Consider the following 26,265-nt stretch of genomic DNA (forward strand, 5'->3'; position numbering starts at 1 on the left):
TGGAAAGACATTTTGGAAACCTGGAAGAGAAGAGGGGCTGGGCTGCGCGAGATAAGGAAGGAACCAAGACAAAGGTCTCTGCTCAAGGTTCAATTTTTACTATTCCGGCACTCAGTTATGAAGGAAGGGGGAGGGGCCTAATTCCCACCAATTAATCTTGGAGTCCAATAGCAGGGTGACCACGTGTATGGCTCCAAACAGCAAAGCAGCAGGTTCCAGCAGTGGGCGTGGCAGAACGATTGAGCCGGCAAGCTCCATCCAGGTGTAAACTGTGGAACCATTAAGGCTGGGGGAGGGGAGGCTACAGGGACCGACATGCATCCCACACAGGAGATAAAGGATGTTGGCCACGAGGCTCGAAAGCTAGGGGTCAGGCCGGGCGTGGTGGCTCATGCCTTTACTCACAGCACTTGGGAGGCAGAGGCAGGCAGATTTCTGAGTTCGAGGCCAGCCTGGTCTACAGAGTGAGTTCCAGGACAGCCAGGGCTATACAGAGAAACCCTGTCTCGAAACCCCCCCCCAAAAAAAAAGAGGAAAGCTAGGGATTTTTATGGGGTAAGGGGCTTAGGGGTGTGGAATTCAGCATAGTGACACACTATTGGCTTATTTAAACATTAACAGAAAGATTACATGTTAGCAAAAGGGCATCAGAAAAAAACAAAAAAACAAACAAAAAAATGGTGGCGCACGCCTTTACTCCCAGCACTTGGGAGGCAGAGGCAGGTGGATTTCTGAGTTTGAGGCCAGCCTGGTCTACAAAGTGAGTTCCAGGACAGCCAGGGCTATACAGAGAAACCCTGTCTCAAAAAACCAAAACCAAAAAAAAAAAAAAAAAAAAAGGGCATCAGAACTTTGTTCCTGTGGGCTGGGGGCTTATCTTGCTCACATAGCAACCAGTTGATGTATGACTTTACCTGGCGTCAAGGGGCAGTAGACAGAGGGGAGGTTCCGGCCAGGTGGTGTTGACCCAGACAAGATAGCCCTGCTTGTACAATCAAGCTGTTCTTAGGACTGTCTTAACAACAGCCCTGTCTGTTCTGCTTTGTTCTCGGCCCCAGGCCTAGACTCATAGACAACTCTTTTACATGAATTACAAGATACAAAATCTCATTTTCTTTCAGAAACACATTGTCTTAGTCAGGGTTTCTATTCCTGCACAAACATCATGACCAAGAAGCAAGTTGGGGAGGAAAGGGTTTATTCGGCTTACACTTCCATACTGCTATTCATCACCAAGGAAGTCAGGACTGGAACTCAAGCAGGTCAGGAAGCAGGAGCTGATGCAGAGGCCATGGAGGGATGTTCCTTACTGGCTTGCTTCCCCTGGCTTGCTCAGCCTGCTCTCTTATAGAACCAAGACTACCAGCCCAGAGATGGTTCCACCCACAAGGGGCCTTTCCCCCTTGATCACTAATTGAGAAAATGCCTTACAGCTGGATCTCATGGAGGCATTTCCTCAATTGAAGCTTCTTTCTCTGTGATAACTCCAGCTGTGTCAAGTTGACACACAAAACCAGCCAGTACACACATCAAGTCAGATATCCTAAAATGGGAGCCCTTTGCACACTATCTGTCCTTGGAGCCATACTCCAGGCCTGTCAGAACCGATCAGTGTAGATTCAGTGTCCACATGTCCAGAGTATCTGAAAGACGTGCCTTTGTGTGGTGGCTTTTGGTTCGGTTTGTCTATTTGGCTATTTGGGGGGGGTGGGGGGGAGTGTGTGTGTGTGTTTATAGGAGTACTAGGCATTGAACTTATTCAAGGCTTATATGAGAGCCTTGTGCATGATGGACCATGCTCGCTGAGTTACATCCGTAGCCTCAGGGCTTCTTAAATAGAATTCTGAAAACTGGTCAAAGCCACTAGACCAGTAGTTTCAACCTCATTTTATGGTGATCCCCAAACCATTAGATTATTTTTGTTGCTATGTCATAACTGTACATTTGATACTATTATAAATTATAATATAAATATCTGTGTTTTTCGATGGTCTTAGGTGGCCCCTTTTAAAGGGTCATTTGACCCCCAGGTAGAGAACCACCTTACTATACTTAATTCTAAAAGACTTCTGGAATCTCTTCCCCCGGCACTAGAAAGACAGAATCTGACCAAAGAATCTCAGGAGAGGAAGGTCATTCTGCCTTCATCAAAATGCCATGGGCTGCCAGGAGAAACTTGTAAAGGAGGCTGAAACAGGAGGGTTACAAGTTCAAAGACAGCCTGGGCTATATGGGGACTGTAAGAAGAAAAAAAGAGCCAGGTGTGGTGGCGCACACCTTTAATCCCAGCACTTGGGAGGCAGAGGCAGGTGGATTTCTGAGTTCAAGGCCAGCCTGGTCTACAAAGTGAGTACAGAGAAACCCTGTCTCAAAAAACCAAAACAGAAGAAGAAGGAAGAAGAAGGAGGAAGGAGGAGGAAGCAACGCAAATGCCTGGAAGCAACCCAAATGCCTGTTGGGGGTGAGCAGTCCAGACAGCCCTCTGGTTAAGTCATTTCAAGCTATAGGGAAGGCCAGGGAGCTATGGTTCAAGAAACCTTCACGGAGACGGAGTTACCAGAGATGGGGACAGACAGGAAACTGGGGATTAGGCTGCGCTTCCTCCCACTTGGCAGGGACTAGCCTTCAGGGTCAGACCCTGAGAACCCTTCTTCCCAAGAGCAGGAGTGTAATGGCCACAGGGGGCAGGAGAGGAACCATCATCACCTAGGCGGAGGCCAGAGTCGCCCCACCTCCTTTCCACAGGCTGGGCTCAGAGGGCACTCGGTGGGACCGGGCAGTGAGCGCCGAGATGTGGGCTGCGCTGCCGCTGCTGTGCGCTGGGGCCTGGCTGCTGAGTACTGGGGCCACCGCCGAGCTGACCGTGAACGCCATAGGTAGGAGGGAGAAAGTGGGGCGCAGGGCTCCGAGGGCACCGGAGGGAGAACAGGGACGGGCTAGTCTCGGGGGACACGCGTCTTGCGTGATCCGAGGAACAGGCTGGCAGGTACCTAGAGTCCTTTTGGCTCAGATCTAGATACAGAAGCCTTCAGCCCCTTCTGCCGGACAGCTAAGGGCACAAAACTTTCCTGTCCCACCACGGGAGGGAGCGGGACATCCCAGCCTGTACTTTCCGTGGACTTGGCCTCCCCGGGGATCGCCCTGCCTGGGTTATTAGTCCGACTGTGCCGTGCTGGGGTGACTCCCTGCCCTGCGGAACATGGGGCACCCACAGAAGTTTTAACCCTAGCGTCTGTGGTGTGCCTGGAAAAAGCTGGCTCGGGAAAGTCGCCTCAACTCTTGGCAAAGTGCAACCGCAGGAGACTAACCAGTAAATATTTTACTGTGTACAACGTTGGTCTCTGTAGCAACTCCTAAAGGCTACAAACGAACCTTTGGAACCTGTGGAACGAACGCAGCTACGGGTAGCTGGTTCTAATAGATGTTTATTTATGGACAGTGAAAACAGAAGTTAAAGCGCGCCAGCCATTTTTAAGTGTAAAGAGCCGGTCAATCAAAGCCCCTGGCTGAGAGTAGATGGTGGTCTGGGATTTCCTAGCCCTGCTGATGGTCCTTCCGCAGGACACACAAAACTTCCTTTAAAAAAAAAAAAAAAGATTTTATTAGCATATATTAATTGTACTTAATAATAAGTTTCATTATTACATTTTCATGAGTGTTTATAATATATCCTGATATATTTCAGCCTTCATTACCCTCTATTGTTCCCCCTCCCATTTCTACTTTCTCTTACCAGCTTGTCTTTCTTTCTTTTTGGTTTTGTAACTCACTGGAACTAGGGCTTTCAGAGAGAGAGATAAATGCCACGTAGCAAATTCATATTGCTGTGCTGACTTGGGTCTCTGGGGATCTCCCGGGCAGTGTGAAGACATCCCAAACGATCCGGACTCAGACTGTATCAGCGAAATCAGTCTAGAAACTTAGTCTCTCTCTCATTTTCTCTCTCTCTCTCTCTCTCTCTCTCTCTCTCTCTTTCTCTCTCTCTCTTCTCTCCTCTTTTTCTCTTTCTCTCTCTTTCTCTCTCTCCCCCTCCCCATCCCCTTTTCTCCTCATTCCTCCCTCCCTCGTATCTTTCTGTGACCCTCTGGGCTTTATTAGGGTTATCAAAAACATGGTCACCTTACCTTACCAGCCACTACACCACTGAAGAAAATGTATCTTTCCTTCCGCGGCCAATCCCCCACCCCCACAACTATTAACTAACCTATAAATCCTCAGGCAGAGATGGGACCCTGAGAGCCCCTCCAGCCTTTTTGGGTTTCTGTTTTTAATTCATTTACTAGCCAAGGATGACCTTGAACTCCTGATCTTCTTGTCTATCCTCCAACTACTGAGATTCCAGGCATGTGTCAAGCCCTATGTAAAAACATTCATTTTAAAGAGATAGCTCAGTCTGTAAAGCCCTTAGTATAAAGGTCTGAGAGCCAGAGTCATCCCCCAAACTGTGTAAAAGCTGGTCAGACATAGCAGCTACCTGTAATCACTGTATTCAGGAGGCAACAATGGAAGGGTTTTGGGGTAAACAAGCTACCTAGACTACCTAGAATCGGTGAGCTCTGGGTTCAATTAAAGACCCCTTCCTCAGTAAAGTGGAGTGCAAGAAAGGAAAACTTGGGACATCTCTGTGAGTATACAGTGCACCATACACTGTGCGCGCGCACACACACACACACACACACACACACACACACACACTGTGCACACACATGTAAAAAAATAAATTGATGAAATGAATTTCATTTAAATCAGAGTAAACTTGGGATGGGTCTGAGGTCCTCTGTGCTTTCATCCACCAACACTGAAGAATTCTGTGGCTTTCTTCCTCTTGTTGGTTTGGAAACCACCACCACCACCACCACCTGCAAGAGGCACAAGTTAGCTATAAATCCTGCCTGCTGAGAAACCTGGTCCTCAGCTGAGATTTGTCTTCTCTGAAGGCCTCAGCCACACAGCAGGCCCTTAACCTGGGTTTGGAATCCCCTGCACCCCCCTCAGACCTTGTCTTAAGGAAATATGCTCCTCTCCCTGCCCCTCCCCCTTATGGTCCTGACTTAGTTTCTGGAGCAAGTCTGGAGCTTTTAGATAGAGATGTAGCTGTCACATAGCAATGACCTTCATATTGCTGCGTTGGCACAGACCCCTAGGAATCCCCTGGGCCAACATGGAACCATCCCAAATGATCTGGACGCAGATGGTGCCAGTGAAACCAGACTAGACCCTTTACTTCCAAACTAGCCATCTGACCAGATTACAGATGCCTGCAATTCAGCACTCAAAGGGCTAAAGCATAAAGATTGTGAATTCAAGGCTAGCCTGGGCTAGTTAGCCAGATGCTGTTCTAAACACACATTCAGAAGATACATTTCCACCCAAGTTTTACTTCTGTAGGTTTAACAATGACTTTTCATAGAGTAAAATGTATTTGGGGAAAAAAATCAAGGTCTTCATAATAATTTTGACTATTGCTTAATCTAGAATAATTTTATAATGATTAGGAAGCAAAGATGATTTTAATTGAACTTTTGTGTTGCAGAAAAGGAGATAGGGTAATTTAATATAAGTATTCTTTCTTAGGCTAAACTTGTGTGAGACAGAAAGGCAGGTGTTCAAGGAGAAGAAAATATATAAAATATTCAACTCTTTTTTTTAATTTATTTTTTTTATTACATATTTTCCTCAATTACATTTCCAATGCTATCCCAAAAGTCCCCCATACCCTCCCCCCCACTTCCCTACCCACTCATTCCCATTTTTTTTGGCCCTGGCGTTCCCCTGTACTGGGGCATATACAGTTTGCGTGTCCAATGGGCCTCTCTTTCCAGTGATGGCCGACTAGGCCATCTTTTGATACATATGCAGCTAGAGTCAAGAGCTCCGGGGTACTGGTTAGTTCATAATGTTGTTCCACCTATAGGGTTGCAGATCCCTTTAGCTCCTTGGGTACTTTCTCTAGCTCCTCCATTGGGAGCCCTGTGATCCATCCAATAGCTGACTGTGAGCATCCACTTCTGTGTTTGCTAGGCCCCAGCATAGTCTCACAAGAGACAGCTACATCTGGGTCCTTTCGATAAAATCTTGCTAGTGTATGCAATGGTGTCAGCGTTTGGAAGCTGATTATGGGGTGGATCCCTGGATATGGCAATCACTAGATGGTCCATCCTTTCATCTCAGCTCCAAACTTTGTCTCTGTAACTCCTTCCATGGGTGTTTTGTTCCCACTTCTAAGGAGGGGCATAGTGTCCAAACTTCAGTCTTCATTATTCTTGAGTTTCATGTGAATATTCAACTCTTTTGTTGTTGTTATTGGTGGTCTGGTTTTGAGATGGAAACTTTTATGTAGCCAAGATGACCATTGAATTCCTCCAGCTCCTCCTTCCTCTCCTTCCACAGAGCTAGAATTAACAAGCTTGAACCTCCACAACCAGCAAGGTATCCAACTCTTGTGTTTGTGTGTAAGGCAGTATATGTGTGTATGTATGTTCTCACATATGAACTCACATGCGTATACACATGTGTGGGTGCCCAAGGTTAGTGTCAGGAACCTTCCTTGATTGTTCTTCTACCTTCTTCATCGAGGCCAAGTCTGTCAGTCAAACTAATTTGGCTAGTGCTGCCGAATGCACTCTGGGTATCGCCTGGCACGGCCACCCCGGGCTGGAACTACAGGTTAGCTTCCACATTCGACTGGCATTTAATAGGTTCTGTAGATCCAAGCTCCAGCCCTCTTGCTTTCATGGCTAGTGCCTTAACTGCTCAGCCATCTCCCTAGCCATGGTCTTGTTTTCAAGTCAACATTTAATGTAAAGCGCCAACGAGATGGCTCAGAAAGGAAAGGTGCTTGCTACCAGGTCTAACACCTTGAGTTCAGTTCCCAGAGTCCGTGTGGTAGAGGGCAAGAATTTGCTTCTGGCCACTATAGTCACACCATGGTGTGTTCAGGTACAACATATGTACACATTGTAAAAAATAAAAATAAAAATTTAAAACATAACAGTAGGAGAGATGGCTCAGCAGTTAGGAGCACTGACTGCTCTTCCAGAGGTCCTGAGTTCAATTCCTAGCAATGGCTCACAACCATCGGATGCCTTCTTCTGGTGTGTCTGAAGACAGCTACAGTGTACTCATATAAATAAAATAAATAAATAAATCTTTAAAACACACACACACATAATACATTGGAACACATCTTTTGCAGGTACTTAAATTTAAAAATGGAAATTTTAAATTGTGTCCAAGGAAGGATATAGCTAGAATCCACAAACACCTGGTTTGCTTGCTTTTGTAAAGTTTTATAGGAGACACATCCATACCCATTTCTTTTCCCATTACCTGTGGCTCCATTTAGGCAACAAAGATGAGTAATGGCAGTAACCATAGACCCATTTGCTCTCACTGGGCATGGTGGTACCCGACTGTAATCCCAAATCTCAGGAGAATAAGTATCCAAGTCTTCAATTAACTGTATGTTGAACTGTAGTGGCAGAAGTACCCTGACCATTAAACATGGACTTCAGTGAATTTCCGTGATTGAACAGAGTCATGTAAATTGTACCCCATGAAACAATAAAATATCCCCAATACTCCAAAATTCTATTTCTGACTAGACATGAGAAAAAAAAAAAAAAAAAAAAAAACCTGTTCACCCTAGACAGAGAATCAGTGACAGGACAAAGTGAATACTACTAAAGTCCAACTTGATGAGCCAGGGAGTTGTACTGGGATGACTTCCTGGAGTGTGGGTAAGGAATTAGTTACAGGAACGGAAATAACAAAGCTGCATCAACACAAATCCTCCCGAGCAAGGCTCACAGCTCATGAAAGCTGGAAATCTTTCTCTTGACTGATCTCTGCTTTTCCAAGCACTTGCTACCAAACTTGGAGACCTGGGTTGGATCCTTACAATCCACTTGGTGAAAGGAAAGACCCAACTCTTAAAAGCTAGCTTCTGACACGTACACACATACACACACACACACACACACACACACACACACACACACACACACATACACACACATCAATCAATATAATTTCAAACTTTTACATATACCACTGATGGGGGTGTTCAGTGGGTAAAGTGCTTATGGCCCAAGTGTGAGGGCCTGAGTTCTGATCCCTAGCCCCACATAAAAAGTCAGATGTGGGGCACACACCTATAACCCCAGAGCTGAAGGGAAGAGACAGAAGGATCCCGGGGCTTTCTAGCCAGCCCGTATAGCCAAATAGCTGAGCTCCGGGTTCTTCCAGACACTCTGTCTCAAGAAATAAGGTAGAGAGAGAAAGAGGAAGGCATCTAGTCAGCTCTGGCCTTCACATGCGCACACAAGGTTACACACCTCCCCCACATACCACTTATAAACAGCAGTTTCTCAAAATCTCTTGTGGCAATAAAGCAGAAAGAGTCTGAGTTCCTTTTCGAACTCAAGCTTTAGATAACCCACCCCAACCTCCACTTTGCTATTTTTGCGAATGCAAATCAGCTAGGTGTGGTGGCACACACTTTTAATTCCTGCCCTCTGAGGCAAAGGCAGGCAGATCTCTATGAGTTTGAGGCCAGTCGAGACTACCGAGTGAGACTCTGTCTCACAATAATAATAATAGTAGTAATAATGATAAATTAATAAAATGCAAATTAGCTCTCCAGTGCCCTACTAGGCTGTAGCCTCAACAAGATCACGAGGCATGTGCAAACATAACTTTTTCTTTTTTTTTCTTTACAGAAAAGTTTCACTTTAAGTCATGGATGAAACAGGTCAGTGACCAACTTCTTCTTTTGAAGTTTCTCTTGTCACAAAGCTTCCAGTTAGCAAACTGAACTGAATCAGATTTGAGACAAAAGAGCACTTGTCCAACCTTGCTCTGTCTATCCCGGGTCTTTCCATGATTCATACTGGCCAAACTCCAGGAAGGAGACAGTGAAGTGACCTTCCAAATAGTGCTGCCCAGTAATGAGCCTGGCAGAAGCCTTCCATGCCTTCTCTTCATTACTGTGGCTTGTCTTCAGAGCACTTTGCACAGTGGCTGGAGAATCTATTGGGAAAATCAGTAGGTACAGCTTTGAAAATGGTGGGTCAGCCATACACTTGGCTCAGCAATGTGTCATGGTGTCTGCGGGCTACCTACTCTTGGCAGGTCTCCTCACTGGGATCTCCTGAACTTTTTTTTTTTTTTTTCCTGAGACAGGGTTTCTCTGTGTAGCCCTGACAGTCCTGGAACTCACTCTGTAGACCAGGCTGGCCTCAAACTCAGAAATCCGCCTGCCTCGGCCTCCCAAGTGCTGGGATTAAAGGCATGAGCCACCACTTCCTGGCTCTCCTGAACTCTTAACTGATGTCCTGACAGTTGTGTGGGCTTCATTCTAGCCACAGGTCCTTTATAACTTCCTGATATTGGCAGTAGAGAACAAGAACAGAGACTCATCTAACTGTAGATCTGTCCTGAGATAGTGGCAGAATGAAAATCCCCATGGACTGGTGATTCAGCTTAGTAGGTAGTGTGCTTGCCTAGCTTGCGCAGAACTCCACTTTGATCTCCAGCGCCATGTAATCCAGGCATGGTGACACACGCCTGTAATCCCAGAACTTGGGAGGTAGAGGTAGGATAGGAATCTTAGATGTTCGTGATCATTTTGTCTAGGGACATTTGACATCAGTCTACATCCATGACACCCTGGAGGAGTGCTGGGGGGATGGGGAAGTCTCTAAAAAGACCCCCTCTGGTAAGTTTCACTCACCTATTCTCAGGACCTGTTTTGTTTTAGCATCAAAAGACGTACAGCTCGGTGGAGTACAACCACAGACTGCAGATGTTTGCCAACAACTGGAGGAAGATTCAAGCCCACAACCAGAGGAACCACACATTTAAAAGTACTGGGAAGCCCTGATTCCTCCAGGCCTCTGGGAGAAGATGGGGTGGGAACACCTCAGATCTGGAAAGAAAATGAGTAGTGGCATAGGCTGGTAAAAAGGACCTGCTCAGGGCTAACAGGCATAGAGAGCAGAGACTCAGAATCAGGGATGTCTTTGGGGAATCCGGGTTCTGTACAGGATATAAATGTAGATGGTACTGGTAATCTTCTGCGGGAGTAGAGAAGTTTACAAAAGACTCTAGAGAAGTCCTGCCCTACCCCTCTCATCTGAGGGTACAGCACACACAACCAAGATCTGTCTGGGTTGATGTGAGGCCTTGCCGCAACCTCAGACTGCTCTGAGCCCATGAGCAGTCTCTGCCGTCATCCAGCTTCACTCCTGGTGAGGGTCACTAGAAACACGTCTAGCCTGATCACTGCAGTTGCTGAGGAATGATGGCAGCCCAGCTAAAGGGACTCTGGGCTGCAAGCATGAACTGAAAGGAAAACAGAACTTCTGCCTTTTTCTGTCTGGTACTTGCTTATAACCTTAGAGCAAGGGCTGACTTGGGTTGAAGTAGAACTGGCAAGTGTTGAACCGGCTGGGTTGAACTGAACATTGGATACGGTACAGGCATCCAGACACCTGCACAGATATGGCTACTCTTTACCTGGGATTTGTCAGCCTCACAGTGGGAATCTATCTACTTCATCCACCAGGAACTCTGGGACATGTCTGTCTGCCCGAACTTCTCAGAGGCACAGTATCAGTTGAACTTGCTATATTGAATCATACAAAATATAGAATTTTTTTTTTTTTTTGGTTTTTCGAGGCAGGGTTTCTCTGTATAGCCCTGGCTGTCCTGGAACTCACTTTGTAGACCAGGCTGGCCTCGAACTCAGAAATCCACCTGCCTCTGCCTCCCGAGTGCTGGGATTAAAGGCGTGTGCTACCACACCCAGCTAAAATATAGAATTTTATAGAAGCCAAGTTGTAGCGGCTATAAAAAGAACATGGGTGAAAAGGGATTCTTGTTTGTTAGTGATTCACTATGACCCTCTACTTCGCTGCGGCTTTGTTTAGTTTGGTTTCCTTTTTTTTCTTTTTCAGTGGCATTGAACCAGTTTTCAGATATGAGCTTTGCTGAAATAAAACACAAATTCCTTTGGTCAGAGCCTCAGGTTAGTGTACTTCATTGTAAATAAATCTGGGTCTTTTCACTCAAACCTGTGAAGTAAACATTAAGCCTGGTTTCCAGCTAGATTCAGCCCTCTCTCCAGCCATGCCTATGGGTCCTTTGGGGGAGCAGAAGTATCCATCCCTTAGCAGCCCCTCAGTCCAGGCCTCTGGTCTTAACAACATGAACCCATAATCTAGAAGGAGCAGATAAAATACAGGTGCCCACTTAAAAGTGAATTTCAGACAGACTTTTTTTTTTTTAATATCCCCACTGCAGTTTCCTCTCTGTCCTCTCCTCCCATCCCCCCTCTCCCCAGATCCCAATCCACCCTGTTTCTCTTCAGAAAAGGGCAGGTCTTCCATGAATATCAACCAGCCATGGCATATCAAGTTGCAGCAAGACTATGGCCTGGATCTTACTATGTAACTAAGGCTAACCTTGAACCCCCAATCCTCCTGCCTCGACTTCAAAAGTGCTCGGTGGATGACACCACACTCAAATTTTTATTTCTCATTCCCTTTTGTATGTGTGTATATGCATGTGTACTTGAATGTGTATGGTGTATGCATGTGCTTGGTTGATGCACATGTGTATGGCGTATGTGTGTGTTGTGTGTGTATATGGGCGTATATGCATGTGTGTGATGGACACACCCATGTGAGGGATGCCTGTGTGGATGTGTGTGTGAGTGCACTGGCCCACACACCGATATGTGCACATGGGAGGCCACAGTTAGCATGCCTTCAGTGCTCTCCACCTTATTTGTTTTTAAGATTTATTTTTTATGTATTTAGGAGTACATGTATATGTGTCTGTTCATATATGTTTGTGCCATATGTATGTGGGTGCCCATGGAGGCCAGAAGACGAAGGTATTGGAGCCCCAGAAGTTGAAGTTATAGTTGTTAGCTACCTAATGTGGGTGGGAACTAAACCCAGATCCTCTGGAAGAACAGCCAGTGCCCTCGGCTGCTGATCGCTGAGCCATCTCTCCAGTCCCTTTACCATTTTTTTCTTCACACAAGGTCTCAAGCAGCCCTGGCTGACCTCAAACCCTGTGTAAACCAGGCTGGCCTTAGACCCATCTACCTCTGCCTCCTGAGTGCTAGGATTAGAGGTGTGTGCCACAACCACCCAACTTCCACCCCTACCTGGAGCCCACCTGTTCAGCTAGATCCAAGTCCCCAGGATCTGCCTGTCTCCTGCCCCACCCCCAACACTAGGGTCACAAAGTCACATAGCTGTGGGGACCCAGGTCCTCATCTAGGGCCAACAAACACTTTGCCCACTGAACTGCCTACCCCAGACCTTTCATTCCTTTTCAATGATTACATTTCCCTTGAAAAGTACGTATTTGGTTGTTTCAGAATTGCTCAGCCACCAAAAGTAACTACCTCCGAGGTACAGGCCCCTACCCTTCCTCCATGGACTGGAGGAAGAAAGGAAATGTTGTTTCGCCAGTGAAAAATCAGGTACGCACGGCAGTCCCCACATTTTCCCTCCAAACGAGCCATGCTGTCAAACTTCGTACTAGGATGGAGAACGCAGATGCTCACAGCACCTCTGCAAGCATCCCCTGATGCTGCCTCATCCTTCATCTCTCTAGTTCTCTCCTCTGCAAGGCTTGGGTTGTCACTGCTCTGTGGTTCCCACACTGGTGGGTGGAGCCATGTCCTGAGGGCACATTCATTGACTCCCTCTACTCTGTGTGTTCTCTCTAGGGGGCCTGTGGCAGCTGCTGGACTTTCTCTACCACGGGGGCCCTAGAGTCAGCTGTGGCTATTGCCAGTGGGAAAATGCTGTCTTTGGTAAGAAGTCAGCCTTATGCCATCCCTTAAAGAACAGACCACCTCTCAGCACTAGGCCTGGGCCTTCAGGCTCCTTCATGGTGTCAGCTAAGAGTTTGATTTCCATTGGATCTCATGGTTCCAACCTTGATGGCATTTAGCCTGAGAAGCTCAGCTAATGTCTTCCCAAAAAAGAATGGGAGTGAGGAAAGGCCCCAAGGGCTTCTTCCTGAGTCAATGTGGGTGTCCACATTCCTCAGTTTTTCAGCCTGGTACTTTACCAATAAGAGCTCTGGACAGCACTGCCTAGGAGATACCCATTCTAGGAGCTGGGCCCTTTCCCATGCGTTGTTATCTTCATGCAGGGGAGAGCTAGGGCCTATCTGTCTACCCACTAACCCCCAAGGGAAGGGTCTTATAAGTGACAGAATTGTCCCACAGTATAGGGAAGAGAGAAGTCAGGAGTGATGGGGCAGTGGCTCTGGACCTGACACCTCTCCCTCTAGCACAGTTCCTTGAGATGCCCAGTGCATACTGTGTATACCTCTACAGGAGGTGCTCATGAGGGAGGAGGACCTATTTGTGTCCTCACACCTGCTTGGCAGCCAGGTCATTTTGAGTACACACACCCCTCCCACCTCCAGCATGTACCAGCTGCAGGGCAGACACTCTGGGATATTCAGAGATCATACAGGATCGTCACCACACAAAACTAATTAGGCCACAAATGTAAATGGGCTAGTGAATGCTGACGCTTCACAGCAGCACCTCACGGGCCTCCCAGCCATCTCCTCACAGGGTCTGTGCTTCCTCCTCTAGGCTGAGCAGCAGCTGGTGGATTGTGCCCAAGCCTTCAACAATCATGGCTGCAAAGGGTATGTTCGGGAGTGGGAGTGCTCCCCACTTCTCATCTCCCTCATTTGCTGCTGTTTGATTTAGTAGTAGCTAGAGTCATGAAATCCCATTCACCCCCATGGGTAGAGAATTGAAGGATCTCACAGCTGAAGGTTTAGGGCTAAGAGTCCAGTCTCCTTCCAAGATGTCACCCAGCCCCATGATTAGCATGATCAGCCTCACCAGTCACCAAAGCTTCAGGACAAGTGGCCAAAAGAATCAATAGAGGAAGAAACACACTACCCTCCAAACTCCAGATTCACACATGGCTGGGTCCTTAGACACATTCCCTGAAGCACAGATGCCCCAGTCTCGAGAGCTCTGAGAGCTTTGGAAATGTGTCCATCGCTTCTCGGCCTTTTGGCTAAGATCAAGTGTGGAAATGTGTCCATGCATAAAGCTGTACTGTGCCAGCTTCCTGGTCATCCTCTTAATAAGTTACTAGGAAGTAGCTCCCATTTTCACAGTGACACTTACCCACCTCTCTTTGTCCATGTGAGCTGTTCTCTGCGAGTTTGGGTGGTTAGACAGGTTTCTGCGCATATAATATGCAGAAAGTGTCCCCTAGGGTCCTCGAGGGCATAGTCTCATCCTTGACTTCCCATCAGACCCATGTGCCTTCACTGCTCCTCAGGGGACATCTCATGTGCCATCTTCTCTGACAGCAGTGACTAGCAGGGTCTCTTGCAGAAAGCCCTGTCCTAGCCCGAGTCCAGGGATCCATCCAGAGCTGATGCTACAGCCTGCCGGGTACTAACTTTCCCCTCAATTTTTATTTTTCTTCTGTCCATCTTCAACCTGCCTGTGCACGGCAAGAGGCTGACTCCTGGCCACGCTGGAGTCCTATCATCTTTTGAAGTCTGTTTGCTTCAGTTCCTGAATACTGCCATTTTCTTTTCAAGTTCCAGTTCCCACCATAGGCCCCTTTGGGCCTAGGTACAGGTGACCACCCAAGAGACAATAGAACACACAATGTAGACATTCCTCAGAGTTGTAGAAGCCATGCACGAGCATGTCATAGGTCAGGTGTCAACATGGGCTATAGGGAAAAGAGCAAAGGCGTCACAAAACCGCATCTGCTGAGTGATTTATTGGTTGATCGGTTAGCTCATTGGTTTGTTGATGGGAGGTAGTAAGATAGGAAAGACTGGCCTTTAGAATCTTTAAAGTCTGAATCCAGACTGTGGCCCAGGCATGGTAGTAGCTACCACCTGGGGCTGACATGAAGGATCAGGCAGGCTGTCTGTGGAACACCAGCCATGAGGAAGCCTGGAACGGAAGCCATTGTGGTGATGGTGATTCCATCTGCCTCCCGAGGGGCTGCCTGCTTCTCCTGACAGGGGCCTCTGTCCCAGAGGGGCCCTCGTGTCTCACTCAGACTCCAGTGGCTGAGACCAGGGATGCATGGCTGATCTCTCAGAAACCTCTGCCACTAGAATGTGCCCTACCAAAATCCCAGTGATCTGGGCAAGGGCAAAAATCACCAAGCCTCAGCCCCAATGCCCAGTCCTGTCTGTGAGGCAAGACCTGGAAGAGCTTATGAGTGTGTCCTTCTTTCAGAGGTCTCCCCAGCCAGGCCTTCGAGTACATCCTATACAACAAGGGCATCATGGAAGAAGACAGCTACCCTTACATAGGCAAGGTAACTGTGGGTGGCCTCAGCTGTGTCTCCTCTCAGTTTCACCCTTATCCTCCTCCATCCTGCTGCCATTCAAATTGGGAGCCTTTGTGGAACTCTGCTCTTACCAGGGAACTCTTGTCAACTGCTCCTGTAGCCATCAACTCTCTTTTATGAATGCCCTTCTTCAGGACCCTCCCCCCTCAACTCATATTGGCTTATTCCTTTGTGGTTCCACTGGTCCACTCTGTGTCCACCTCCATCCAGAATTTGGCCTCCTCATCAGGAAATACCTATCTGCCCTCGCCCTGGGCCTCTCTGACCAGCTCAACCTACATACCTACCTTGGTCACAGGCCAAGTCTTTCCCACGATTAGGCCTATCAATTACCAGCTCCCACAAACCACATCCCTTTCCCCCAGTTTCTGTCTGATGACCTAATCTCTGCCTGCCTCTGGTCAGCACTGTTCCCTGGACTGTTCCTCCAATCCTGCTAGATTAGGTCCAACTCAACTTCTCTTTCTTGATTTCCTTGGGCTGCTGAGTCAGGTCCTTCCTTGGGCTCTGACTAAGTCTCTCCTGCTCCTTTAAGGACCAGGATATTTCTAAGTCCCTCTGGAGTGCCACTGTCCCTGTGGTGCATGCAGGCTGCTTAGAAAAGGTTTTCAATGTTCACAGGGAGAATGTGACCTCAGCTGAAGGCTAAACATCTCTCTTTTTTTGTTTGTTTGTTTGTTTTTAATTAATTAATTTCTTTTTACACCCCATAGTTTATTCCCCCCACCGACCACCCTGTGACTGTTCCACATCCCATACCTCCTCCCCACCCCCCACCCCCACCCCACCTGACCTCTAACCTCCCTGGGGCCTCCAGTCTCTTAAGGATTAGGTGCATCATCTCTGAATAAATTCAGACCCGGCAGGAAATCCTCTACTGTATGTATGTTGGGGGCCTCATATCAGACGGTGTATGCTGCCTGTTCAGTGGTCCTGTGTTTGAGAAATCTTGGGGGTCCAGATTAATTGGGACTGCTGGTCCTCCTACAGGGTCGCCTTTCTCCTCAGCTTCTTTCAGCCTTCCCTAATTCAGCAACAGGAGTCAGCTGCTTCTGTCCATTGCTTGGATGCAAATATATGCACCTGACTCTTTTAGCTGGTTGTTGGATCTTCCAGAGTGTGGTCATGCTGGGTCCCTTTTTCTGAGCACTCCTTAGCCTCAGTAATAGTGTCAGGCCTTGGGACCTCCCCTTGAGCTGGATCCCACGTTGGAAGGTTAAGCATCTCTAATCTGTATTCTCTTCCCTATTTCACCCCGAACAGGATAGTTCATGCAGATTCAACCCCCAAAAAGCTGTTGCATTCGTCAAGAATGTTGTCAACATCACACTCGTGAGTACTGCGTCCAGCTCTAGCTAGGGAGTGTGTTCTGCTATGGAGGCCAGAAGAGCAGCTCTTTTGGGAAGCTTGTCACAGATGGAGGAATCTGGGTTATTGCTGACCCCTGCTCACCATATAAAGGCTATGTGGTGAAAGACAGGAAGGAATCATGGGGTGACAGGGGGTGCACTGGGTTCTGGGTTACAGGTCTATGGGGGACTTTGTGCCTGTGGGTCTGTTTTCTTGTCTAAAATGCAATAATCCCCACCATCCCTCTAGCATAGTAGTTCTCAACCTCCCTAATGCTGCCACCTTTTTTTAATACGGTTCCTCCTGTTGTGATGACCTCCAACCTTAAAGTTAGTCATTGCTACTTCATAACTGTAATTTTGCTACTGGTATGAGTCATAAGGTAATATCTGATATGTGACCCCTGTGAACTGATCAGTCGTTCAACAGCACCCCGTAAAGGAGTCGTGAGCCACAGGTTGAGAACCACTGCACTCGTGGCTGGCCCAGGCAAGTCTGCACATGGGGAGGTGAGGGGCATGCGCTTGTCAGTCAGGCCAGACTAAGATCTGCTGCAGCCCCAGCCTTCCTCAAGTCTGAAAGGCACAGTATTGTTCCCACCCCTGTCACCTGCCTGTGGCTTAGGTAGGGGCTGTGTGTATCCTGTGTTGCTGGTCTCCCTTTCAGCCCCCAGGCTGAGGGAAAGAGAGTAACCCATCATTGCTCTAATAAGGTCTGCCACACCTCACCTGGAGCTTTCCCGTAAGATAGTAACAGATGCCTGCTCACACCAGCTAGGGTACCCACAACAGACCAAAATGATCACAGTGCACCCAAGTCTAGCTTGGTGAGCCTGTGAATTTGTTGGGCTTACTTACAGGAATGTGAATAACCTCAAATCGGCTGTGTCATCAAAATGTCCCATGTTAGAGATGATAATAACTCCATATAGCTGCATAGATAGCACATGCTACCTCCTATGTACACTAGAACCTGCAGAGACCACATGAAGCTGGGACAGTTTATATAGCCTTGACAGAGACTCGGCAGGTGGGGGGGAGATATCTGCAACCACGGGGGAGAGTCTCATGAACCTCCCTTCCCCCTCCTATGAGGGAACACCAGCAAGTCAAATCTTACTGAGTCTGATCAGGGCCACTCTAAGATGGTAATGTCTGTTATACTTGAAGGGCAGCATTCCTGAACACGCAGTCACACCCTGCTTTTCCAAGAGAACGTGTGAGCATGCATGAGTGGCCTCGTGAGTCTGGGAGGCATGGGCTCAGTCAGGGAGGAGTGTGTATGATGTGAGAAACCTCCATGACGTGTGCAGATGTGATATGCAGGTAAGGGGGCGTGTGGCACAAACATGAACTTTCTGTAATGACAGCAGCTACCATCCAAAGAAAGGGCATGCCAAGCTCCCCATAGCAATAACAGTTTGGAGTGATTAGGGCAGTATAAAGCCACCCGATGGGCCTCATTTCCAAATAACCTATGACAGGAATGTGGTTATTAACTCCATTTGACAGATGAGACAACTAAGTCTCAGAGGAGCTTTAAAAATGTGCCCAGGAGCTGAGAGGTGAGGCTGGATTTGACTGAGGAATGTCACTCCAGAACTGGCGTTAACCACCTCAGCAATACAGCTCACTTCCTGCAATAGAGATATTATCGTCTCCTAGAAAGAAACCTGTTTTTTTTGTTGTTGTTGTTTTGTTTTTTTAACACACCCACCAAGACTGGCCCTCTGGGCCACTGGACTCCACCAGGAAGTGAAAGAAGCACTCAAAAGTTACCTTTTGTCTGGTTCCCAGGAAGACACGTCAGGAGCACAAGCAGAGCCCCAGAGAGCAGGCCAGAACTCTCAGACAGGACAAGGGAGAGCGTTGAAACAGTGCCAGCCACCGAGGTTCTTGCCCTAACGCGGCAGGCCTCTGTGATCTCCTGTGCTCCCAAGAAGTCTAGCCATACTTGGAAGGAACCCATTGCCTGAGCGAGGACACACCGAGTTCTGCACTCTGTCTCCTTCTGTGCTTTGCTTCCCTTCTCTGAGCCCTGGCCTCAACTCACTGAATCTCCTGCATCATTTCCACTCCTAAGCATCTCATTACTGTGGCTCCCTCTCAGTTTTGTTCCCAACTGGGTTGCTGTAAAACACAGAGTAGGGGAACCACCTTTGCCCTGGAGGGAGACTTTGGAGGTCTACCAAGTGCTTCTGGCTGCTGCTGTCCCCCTGCCTCCAAAAAGTTCCCATGACTCCCTTCTTGCTTTCCCCCACCAACATGGCAGGTCCTGCTCAGAAGGCTCAAGGCCTTGACTGGTCTTGTTTCCACCCCGGTATAGTTATTGCCTATCCTTGGATCTGTAAGATCTCTGTTCCACCCATGAGGTTCCCTAGATTGTCTTCCTGGATGTGGAGCTGAAGCGAGAGCGTCACACTCATCTCTGCATCTTTCGTAGGATGGCCTCAGTGGTCAGTTGTGACTGAGAGAATGAACGGCTGAACTGTGTGTGAGGTTGTCAGGGAGACAAGTGAGAGATTTCCAGACGCTCAGAAAGGGAGGGCAAAGGCCAAAGCCACAAGGGAGCTAGTCTGGTTTGGGAGGAAGAACTATAAGCCAGATTAAAATCTAAATGAGGTGTATCTTAGTCATAGAACACTTGTTTAGCACGCATGAGATTTAACCTTAGGTTTGATCCACCACCACCACCACAACAACAAAGACACGGCATAGTGACATACATAAGTGTAGAACACTCGCCTAACGTGCTCCGTCCCCATCAATCTGTTTAGTTTTACTTTTTGTTTTGAGACAGTCTGTTATATAGCTCTGGGTGTTCTAAAACCCAATATGTAGACCAGAATGGTCTTGAACTCAGAGGCCCACTTGCTTCTGCCTCCCAGGTGCTAAGGACTAAAGGTGTGTGCCATCATGCCCTGTTTTAAAAGGTTTCTAAAAGATAAAATTCATCCAAGCCAGGCATGGTAGTTCAAGCCTGTAATCCCAGCACTTGAGAGATGAAGGCAGGAAGATTGTCCAAGATCATCCTCAGCTTCAGGGCCACAAGTATGGCCCTCAGCTTGAGGTAACAAGTTTGAGCCCAGCCTGGACCACTTATGACCCTATCTCAAAAAATAACAAAATTCAATCCAAAGGGTGCTTGCTGACACCCTGCATAAGAAGGTGGAGTCTGCATTATTGCTCAATGTCAGGGGTTGTTGTCCCTCAAGGTTACCTGCACAGCTCTGGAACTCCAGCCCCTACCTTCAGACAACAGGCCATAAACATGGAGGGGAGGTGGGAGATGCCCTGCATGTCTGTCAGCCCTTCTGTCTGTCCACAGAATGACGAGGCTGCAATGGTTGAGGCTGTGGCTCTATACAACCCTGTGAGCTTCGCCTTTGAGGTGACTGAAGATTTTTTGATGTATAAAAGTGGCGTCTACTCCAGGTAAGCTGAGGGGGCAGGGGGGGGAGGGGAATCAGAGGGAGACTGGAGAAGACTGGATGGACCTCCTCAAACCCCGCGCACGGTCTCTGCCTCAACCTAGACTCCTAATTAGATACTTGTGAGACTTAGCGTACCTCTCTTTGTCTCCTTCAGCTCTGAGTGTCAGGGACCAAGTCTCTAACCCAGCAAAGAAAAGAGAGGTAGTGAAGGATGCCACAGGCCCAGCCACGATGGCTAAGTCATGACTAAGGCCAAAATCCATGCCCAGAGCTCTATGGTCATCTACAGAAGTGCTACATCCAGCCAAATATTTGAAGATGGGGTTGGAGATGTACCTCACTTGGTGAGGGCTTGCCTAGCAGGCAGCACAGCCTGGGGTGGGTCCCTAGCAACACATAAATGGGGTGTGATGGTCCATACCTAAAATCCAAGCACTGAGGAGGAGGAAGCAGGAGAATCAGACTCTCAGGTCATCCTTCGCTACGTGTAGAGCTAAGGCTAGTCTTGTCAGCATGAGACCCTGTCTCACACACACACAAAAAAAGGATCAAAAATGGGAAAGGAAAAATAGCTGTTTTCAGACATCAGAATTCTATGCTAGAGAGTTCACTATCTGGTTCTTCAGGAAGACCGTAGAGAGAGAGAGAGACCTTATCACCCAGAGCCTCATGGTTAGTAGACAGTCGCTCTATTGATGAGCTGCACCGTGTCCCCTCCCCCCGTGGCATGTCTAGTATGGGATTTCTACAGTCCCTAGGCTGCCCATTGGGCTACAGGAACACATTCAGCAAAGAGTCTATCTAGTTACTCCCCCTGCTCTCCAGGCTCCTCCATCTTCTCTGTTTTCCAGCTACCCCTAGAATGTCCATGTTCTTCTGGGCTTTGCCCTCAGCCCTCTATACAACCATAAATCCACTGCCAGCTATTTGATAGGAACATCCATGGCCCACCAAGTCCCTTCCAAGTATTATACCTATGCTTAGATCTGAGTGTTATTAGACCCTGCCAATTCGGCCATGGAGACCTCCAACCCTGCATTTGCCTGACCCAGGGCTCCTTGAAGGCATCTATGTCTGTTAGCAGACCCACATCCCTGATGCTGTGCGAGAGGCCAGAGCCACAACAGGCTGCTCACTCTCCTCTCCTCTCTATTCCATACCATCCCATCTTTAGATGCTTCCTCACTGGCTTGTTCCTAACATCTGTCTCTCCTACAATAGACATCCAGGCCTCTCCTCCATTTGGACCCAGAATCCTTCTGAAGTGCTTTTCTGTCTATGAAAATTTCTGTGTAAGAGGATATATATATATATATATATATATATATATATATATATATATATAAATGTGTATATGTATATATATGTATATATATATATTCATGTCTGTCCAAGTATGCATGTATATACATGTGAAGGCCAGAAGTCAACATAACTATGTTGGTGCACATGCACTTGTGTGTGTATGTAGTGTATGTATGTGGAGGTCAGAAGTCAATCTAACGTGTTTTCCCTGATGACTTTCTTAGTTTTTGAGACAGGGTCTCTCACTAGCCCTGGTTAATGCTCAATAGTTTAGCTGGTCTGGCAGGTAAATGTGCTCCAGGAATTTGTCTGTCACCACGTCCCCAGCACTGGGATTCCAAAAGTAAGCTGGCTGTTACACATGTTCCCATGTATGCTGGGAATCTGAACTCAGATGCTCAAGACTCGTGTGGAAAACACCTTTCCTCCCTGAGCCATCTCCCTAGCCCTATGATGCTTTGGGTATAAATAGCCAAGGCCTCCCTCCCCATTACCCAGGGTTCTTGGTGATTTTGCTCCCCTCTTCCTCTGCACACATCTGTCAACAAACCTCCCTTCTTGTCTCTCCTACAAAGCTCATTCTGCCCCTATTCCCTCATGTGAGCCATGAGGAAGGGCTTATAGTTTCATATATAACCCCTGCTCCTCAAGGAATCTTCACTTCCCACCCTACTGGTTTAGGTCCCACTCCTTGGGGCCCCTATCCCCTACTTAACTGGCACATCCCGCAGTCCATTACAGAGCAGCTTCCTCTGCCAACTGCCCCCTACCAAACAAAGCTTTCTAAGAGCAGAGAGGGTCCTACTGTCCGTCGTTCAGCACCTTGCCCTGAATGTGACACATTCTGATGACAGTTCAAAGTCCACTTAATTTCTGTATGCCCTTGGGAATTGATTTCTTCCTTTCCTTTCCTTTCCTTTTTCCTTTCCTTTCCTTTCCTTTCCTTTCCTTTCCTTTCCTTTCCTTTCCTTTCCTTTCCTTTCCTTTCCTTTCCTTTCCTTCCCTTCCCTTCCCTTCCCTTCCCTTCCCTTCCCTTCCCTTCCCTTTCCTTTCCTTTCCTTTCCTTTTTCTTTTCTTTTTTGAGACAGGGTTTCTCTCTGTAGCCCAGGCTGGTCTCAAACTCACAGAGTTTGCCTGCCTGCCTCTGTCTCCAGAGTACTAGGGTTAAAGACTTATGCCCCCACACCCTTTCTTTCCATGCCCATTGAATCAACATGTGGCCACTGCAGTTTGTCTTCTCGAAGTCCCAGAGTTTTTCAGAGGCTAAAGGGCAAGCCTACATATTTGCCCTAAGTACAAGGTCATTTTTCGAAGGAACGCAGAAGCAGCAGAGCAGTGGCTGGACTCCAGTCCAGTACTGCAGCCTATAGAAGTGCAGCAGGGACTCCTCCCCTTGCCGGGAATCAGAAGTGTTCACATGGAGTGGGATCGTGTGGAGACTACTGAAGCAGAAGGGCTGAGAACTGATGAGACTTGTTGACTCCATCATGGCTGAGCCGTAGCTAATTGAGACCCAACACACCAGCCTGCCTCCAGTGGGAATCATTTCTACAGCACTAAAGAGCCCTTGTTTGTGACAGTCCTTGCCTTTATCCGCCCTATACTCCAAGCCTTTATAAATTTCATTTTCTTTTCCAGTAAATCCTGTCATAAAACTCCAGATAAAGTAAACCATGCAGTCCTGGCGGTTGGCTATGGAGAACAGAATGGATTACTCTACTGGATTGTGAAAAACTCTTGGGGCTCCCAGTGGGGGGAGAATGGGTAAGCCCTTGTTGCTGATGTCTGAGGCGTCCGGTGGTAGGAGGCATCACTACTTCAAAGTTAAAGAGTCTTCGGGAGTTGGACAGCAAGCTCTACCAGGCCAGGGAAAGGAGAACATGAGAATGGAACCTTCACATGCCAAGGTCCTGTTAGCAAGACCCTCCCCATCATAGGATCCCAGGTCCCAACAAGTCTGCAAAGGACAGGACACTAATCAGCTAATGAGGTCTGTAACTGAAGGTTACAGGCAGACCTCAACGTCTTGCTGGGACAAAACCAACCTCTGGAAGGGTCTGAGAAATGAAATCAGTGAATTCGTTACAGTGAGTGACAGCCCCCACCCCCACCCCCTTTGAATCAGGATGAAGAGACAGACACACACACACAACTGAGAAGGAGAGTTTTTGTTTTTAGGAAGCCATACTGGCTGTTAGATAGCTATATGAGGACCCAGACAGCAGCAAGAAGGGAACCTCCATCAATTCCGGGGAGAAGTAGGCTATGCAAGGAGAAAAAGGAAGAATTTAGTTACAAAGTGCGGCCAGTCATTTCCTGCTGATAAAATAGCTGTTCTGTGAAGAAATACAGAGGGCCTAATCTCTCAAGTTTTGGTTTGCACCAGAACATTCTAGAAAGTTCTGAGGCGAAGATGCTACTAATCAGTCCTCAATCCCTTCTCTCTGCCCAGGTACTTCCTCATTGAACGTGGGAAGAACATGTGTGGCCTGGCTGCTTGTGCCTCCTATCCCATTCCTCAGGTATAAGCCACGGCTGCACGGGCAACTGATTGGCAGACCAAGGGAGGAACTGGTCCTTCGATGAGAATGCCACCCTGGAGAAAATTGTGTGGAAATCCACCCAGAGGCCCTCTCACTCCTGAGTCTAGACGCCTAAAGACAGGAAGGACAAACTTGAATAGCGACAAGCCCACCCACGTGACATCATCACCAGAAATACGCTTGGATTGTGGTTTTTTAATGACCCAAACCCACGTGGACCTAGAATCGTCTCTCTTTCCAGCTCTCTTCATGTACTGGGAGCTGTAATGGTTACCTTTTCTATGTTGTGTATTCAATAAACACACAGTAAATACCTCCCTGGGCGTAGGTCTCTAACTGACATTCAATTCCATCTCTCTGGACAGAGAAAGCATCGCTTGCTTGCTTGGAGTATGGTTCGGGTGCTGATGCCTGCCAGATGGAGATCCCAGGAGGGAGAGCAGGTTTAGAGATTCTGCTGTTTCCAAACCCGGGGAGGAAGAATGGAGCAAATAGGCCAGGATGTGGCACAACCAGGGTAGAGCCAAGATCTCATCTATCTCTGTGACTGCTGTTGCTGTCACTGGCTCCCAGTAGGGGTGCCCCACCACTTCCTCAGCAGGCCCTCCTTTGGGTAGCCCTTATGCCCCTGTCCTCTACACCGCATGCCCTCTTCTAGAGGCTATTCTGCAGGCCTCTCAGCTCCAGGGGCTTGTCTACAGCCGGCTGTAGCCCTTGGGCCTCCTGAGAGCTAGAAACTTAATTGGAAAAAAAATGTTCATGACAAAATTTGACAAATGTAATTGTAGTTTAATCTATTAGAAAGTTCTAGTTACATAAGACACTACAACTAAGTCAACCCACATACACACACACACACTCATCATCATCATCACCATCTAGGCAAGGCCGTTCATATGAATCATAAATTCAAGGCCTGCCTGGGTCACTTAGTAAGACCCTGTCTCAAAAACTCAAAAGGACTTGTGGGGTTTGTGAAGTGGCTCAGTGGGTAAGAACATCTGCTGTGAACATAGGATGACGAGAGTTTAAGTCTTTAGCACCCACATAAAACCTGGGAGTGGCCACGTGTGCTTCAAACCCAGTGTTGGGGATAGAAACCGGCAGATTCGTAAACAGCACGCTCATACGCAAGGAGAGATGACTGTCTCAAAAAATAAGATGGCGGGCTGGACCGGCAGCTCCGCTGGCTTCTCTTCCAGAGGAGCAGAACCCCCACAGGTGGGTCAGAACCCTCTGTAACTCTTCCAGCATCCACCTCCATTGCAGGTCCAAACCATCTGTAACTCCAGGTCCTGTGGATCTGCTGCCCTCTTCTGGCCTCCAAGGGCATTGCATGCATATGGTACACAGGTACTCAGGCAAAACAAACACAGACAAAAATAATTTTCAAAAATTATATATGTACATATATAATAAACAATATAGAAGGTACTTAATGTACCCTGGTGGCCTCAGCACACAAGTGTACTCAAGACACGTATGCACATACATGATACATATACATATGCACACACAAGACTATGTAAGTCAATATACTTGTCAAGTACTTGCCAAGACTGTGTGAGGCTCTAAGTTCAATTTCTAGTGCCAACACACACACACACACACACACACACACACACACACACACACATACTGAAAAGACCTAAACATGATTAAAAAAAATTTTGTCATAGTTAAAAAATAACATGAAATAAAAGTATAACTCTAGGTGTATTAAAGACTCCCAAGTCAATGGAGAGTGGTATGAGAAGAAACCCACTGAAGACAGGAAATAGCAGCAAGGTCCAAGGACACCACAACTGCTCAAAATGAACCTGCAATCTAGCTACCATGCTTGTCTATCATTCATGAGGCCGTGGGTTCAAACCCCAGCTCCATGGAAAAGCAAAACAAACGAAAATGGAAAAGAACTCAGAAAATGGCTAATTTAAAAATTTTTAAAAATTTAAACAAAATCAGAAAAAAACCTATATAACAACAAAATGGTATCTAGGAATAACTACCCAAAGTGTTATATGAAGAAAATAATTAAATTATAAAAAACTTTGCAGGTGTGGTGACATACACCTTTAGTCCCAACACTTTCACTGTGAGTTTAGGGCCAGCCTGGTTTACATAGCAAGTTCCAGGCAAGACAAGGTTACAGGGTCAGCTCCATCTCAAAAAACCAACAACAAGAAAATTATGAAACACCCCAAAAAAGCACAGAGCACAGTAAGTATATTCTCAAGTGATAAGATTAATG

At 47.4% G+C, this 26,265-nt stretch overlaps 1 protein-coding gene across 3 annotated transcripts; it reads left to right on the forward strand.

Moving 5' to 3' along the window:
* Positions 1–2,508: 2,508 nt before the first annotated feature.
* On the forward strand, positions 2,509–24,337 carry Ctsh (cathepsin H). 3 transcript variants are annotated; one of them, NM_007801.3, is made up of 12 exons: positions 2,509–2,876; positions 8,721–8,752; positions 9,761–9,866; positions 10,959–11,029; positions 12,395–12,499; positions 12,749–12,835; positions 13,634–13,689; positions 15,269–15,350; positions 16,647–16,715; positions 20,061–20,167; positions 23,110–23,235; positions 23,924–24,337. In NM_007801.3, the coding sequence occupies exons 1-12, from the start codon at positions 2,792–2,794 to the stop codon at positions 23,997–23,999; spliced, it is 1,002 nt and encodes a 333-aa protein (NP_031827.2). In that variant the 5' UTR covers positions 2,509–2,791; the 3' UTR covers positions 24,000–24,337. The 3 variants fall into 3 exon arrangements, with proteins under 3 accessions (NP_031827.2, NP_001299578.1, XP_011240962.1); NM_001312649.1 differs by lacking the exon at positions 9,761–9,866; XM_011242660.1 differs by lacking the exons at positions 20,061–20,167; positions 23,110–23,235; positions 23,924–24,337 and adding an exon at positions 17,152–17,198 and having other exon boundaries at positions 2,542–2,876.
* The last annotated feature ends 1,928 nt before the right edge of the window (positions 24,338–26,265 follow it).

Source organism: Mus musculus, chromosome 9 (genome assembly GCF_000001635.26).
Source record: "Mus musculus strain C57BL/6J chromosome 9, GRCm38.p6 C57BL/6J".
Classification (NCBI taxonomy): Eukaryota; Metazoa; Chordata; class Mammalia; order Rodentia; family Muridae; genus Mus; species Mus musculus.

Coding starts and splice junctions, on each gene's coding strand:
- Ctsh (NM_007801.3), top strand. CDS start 2,792: ATGTGGGCTGCGCTGCCGCTGCTGTGCGCTGGGGCCTGGCTGCTGAGT. Junction 8,753..9,760: donor TTAAGTCATGGATGAAACAG/GTCAGTGACCAA, acceptor GTTTTGTTTTAG/CATCAAAAGACGTACAGCTC. Junction 12,500..12,748: donor TTTCGCCAGTGAAAAATCAG/GTACGCACGGCA, acceptor TGTTCTCTCTAG/GGGGCCTGTGGCAGCTGCTG.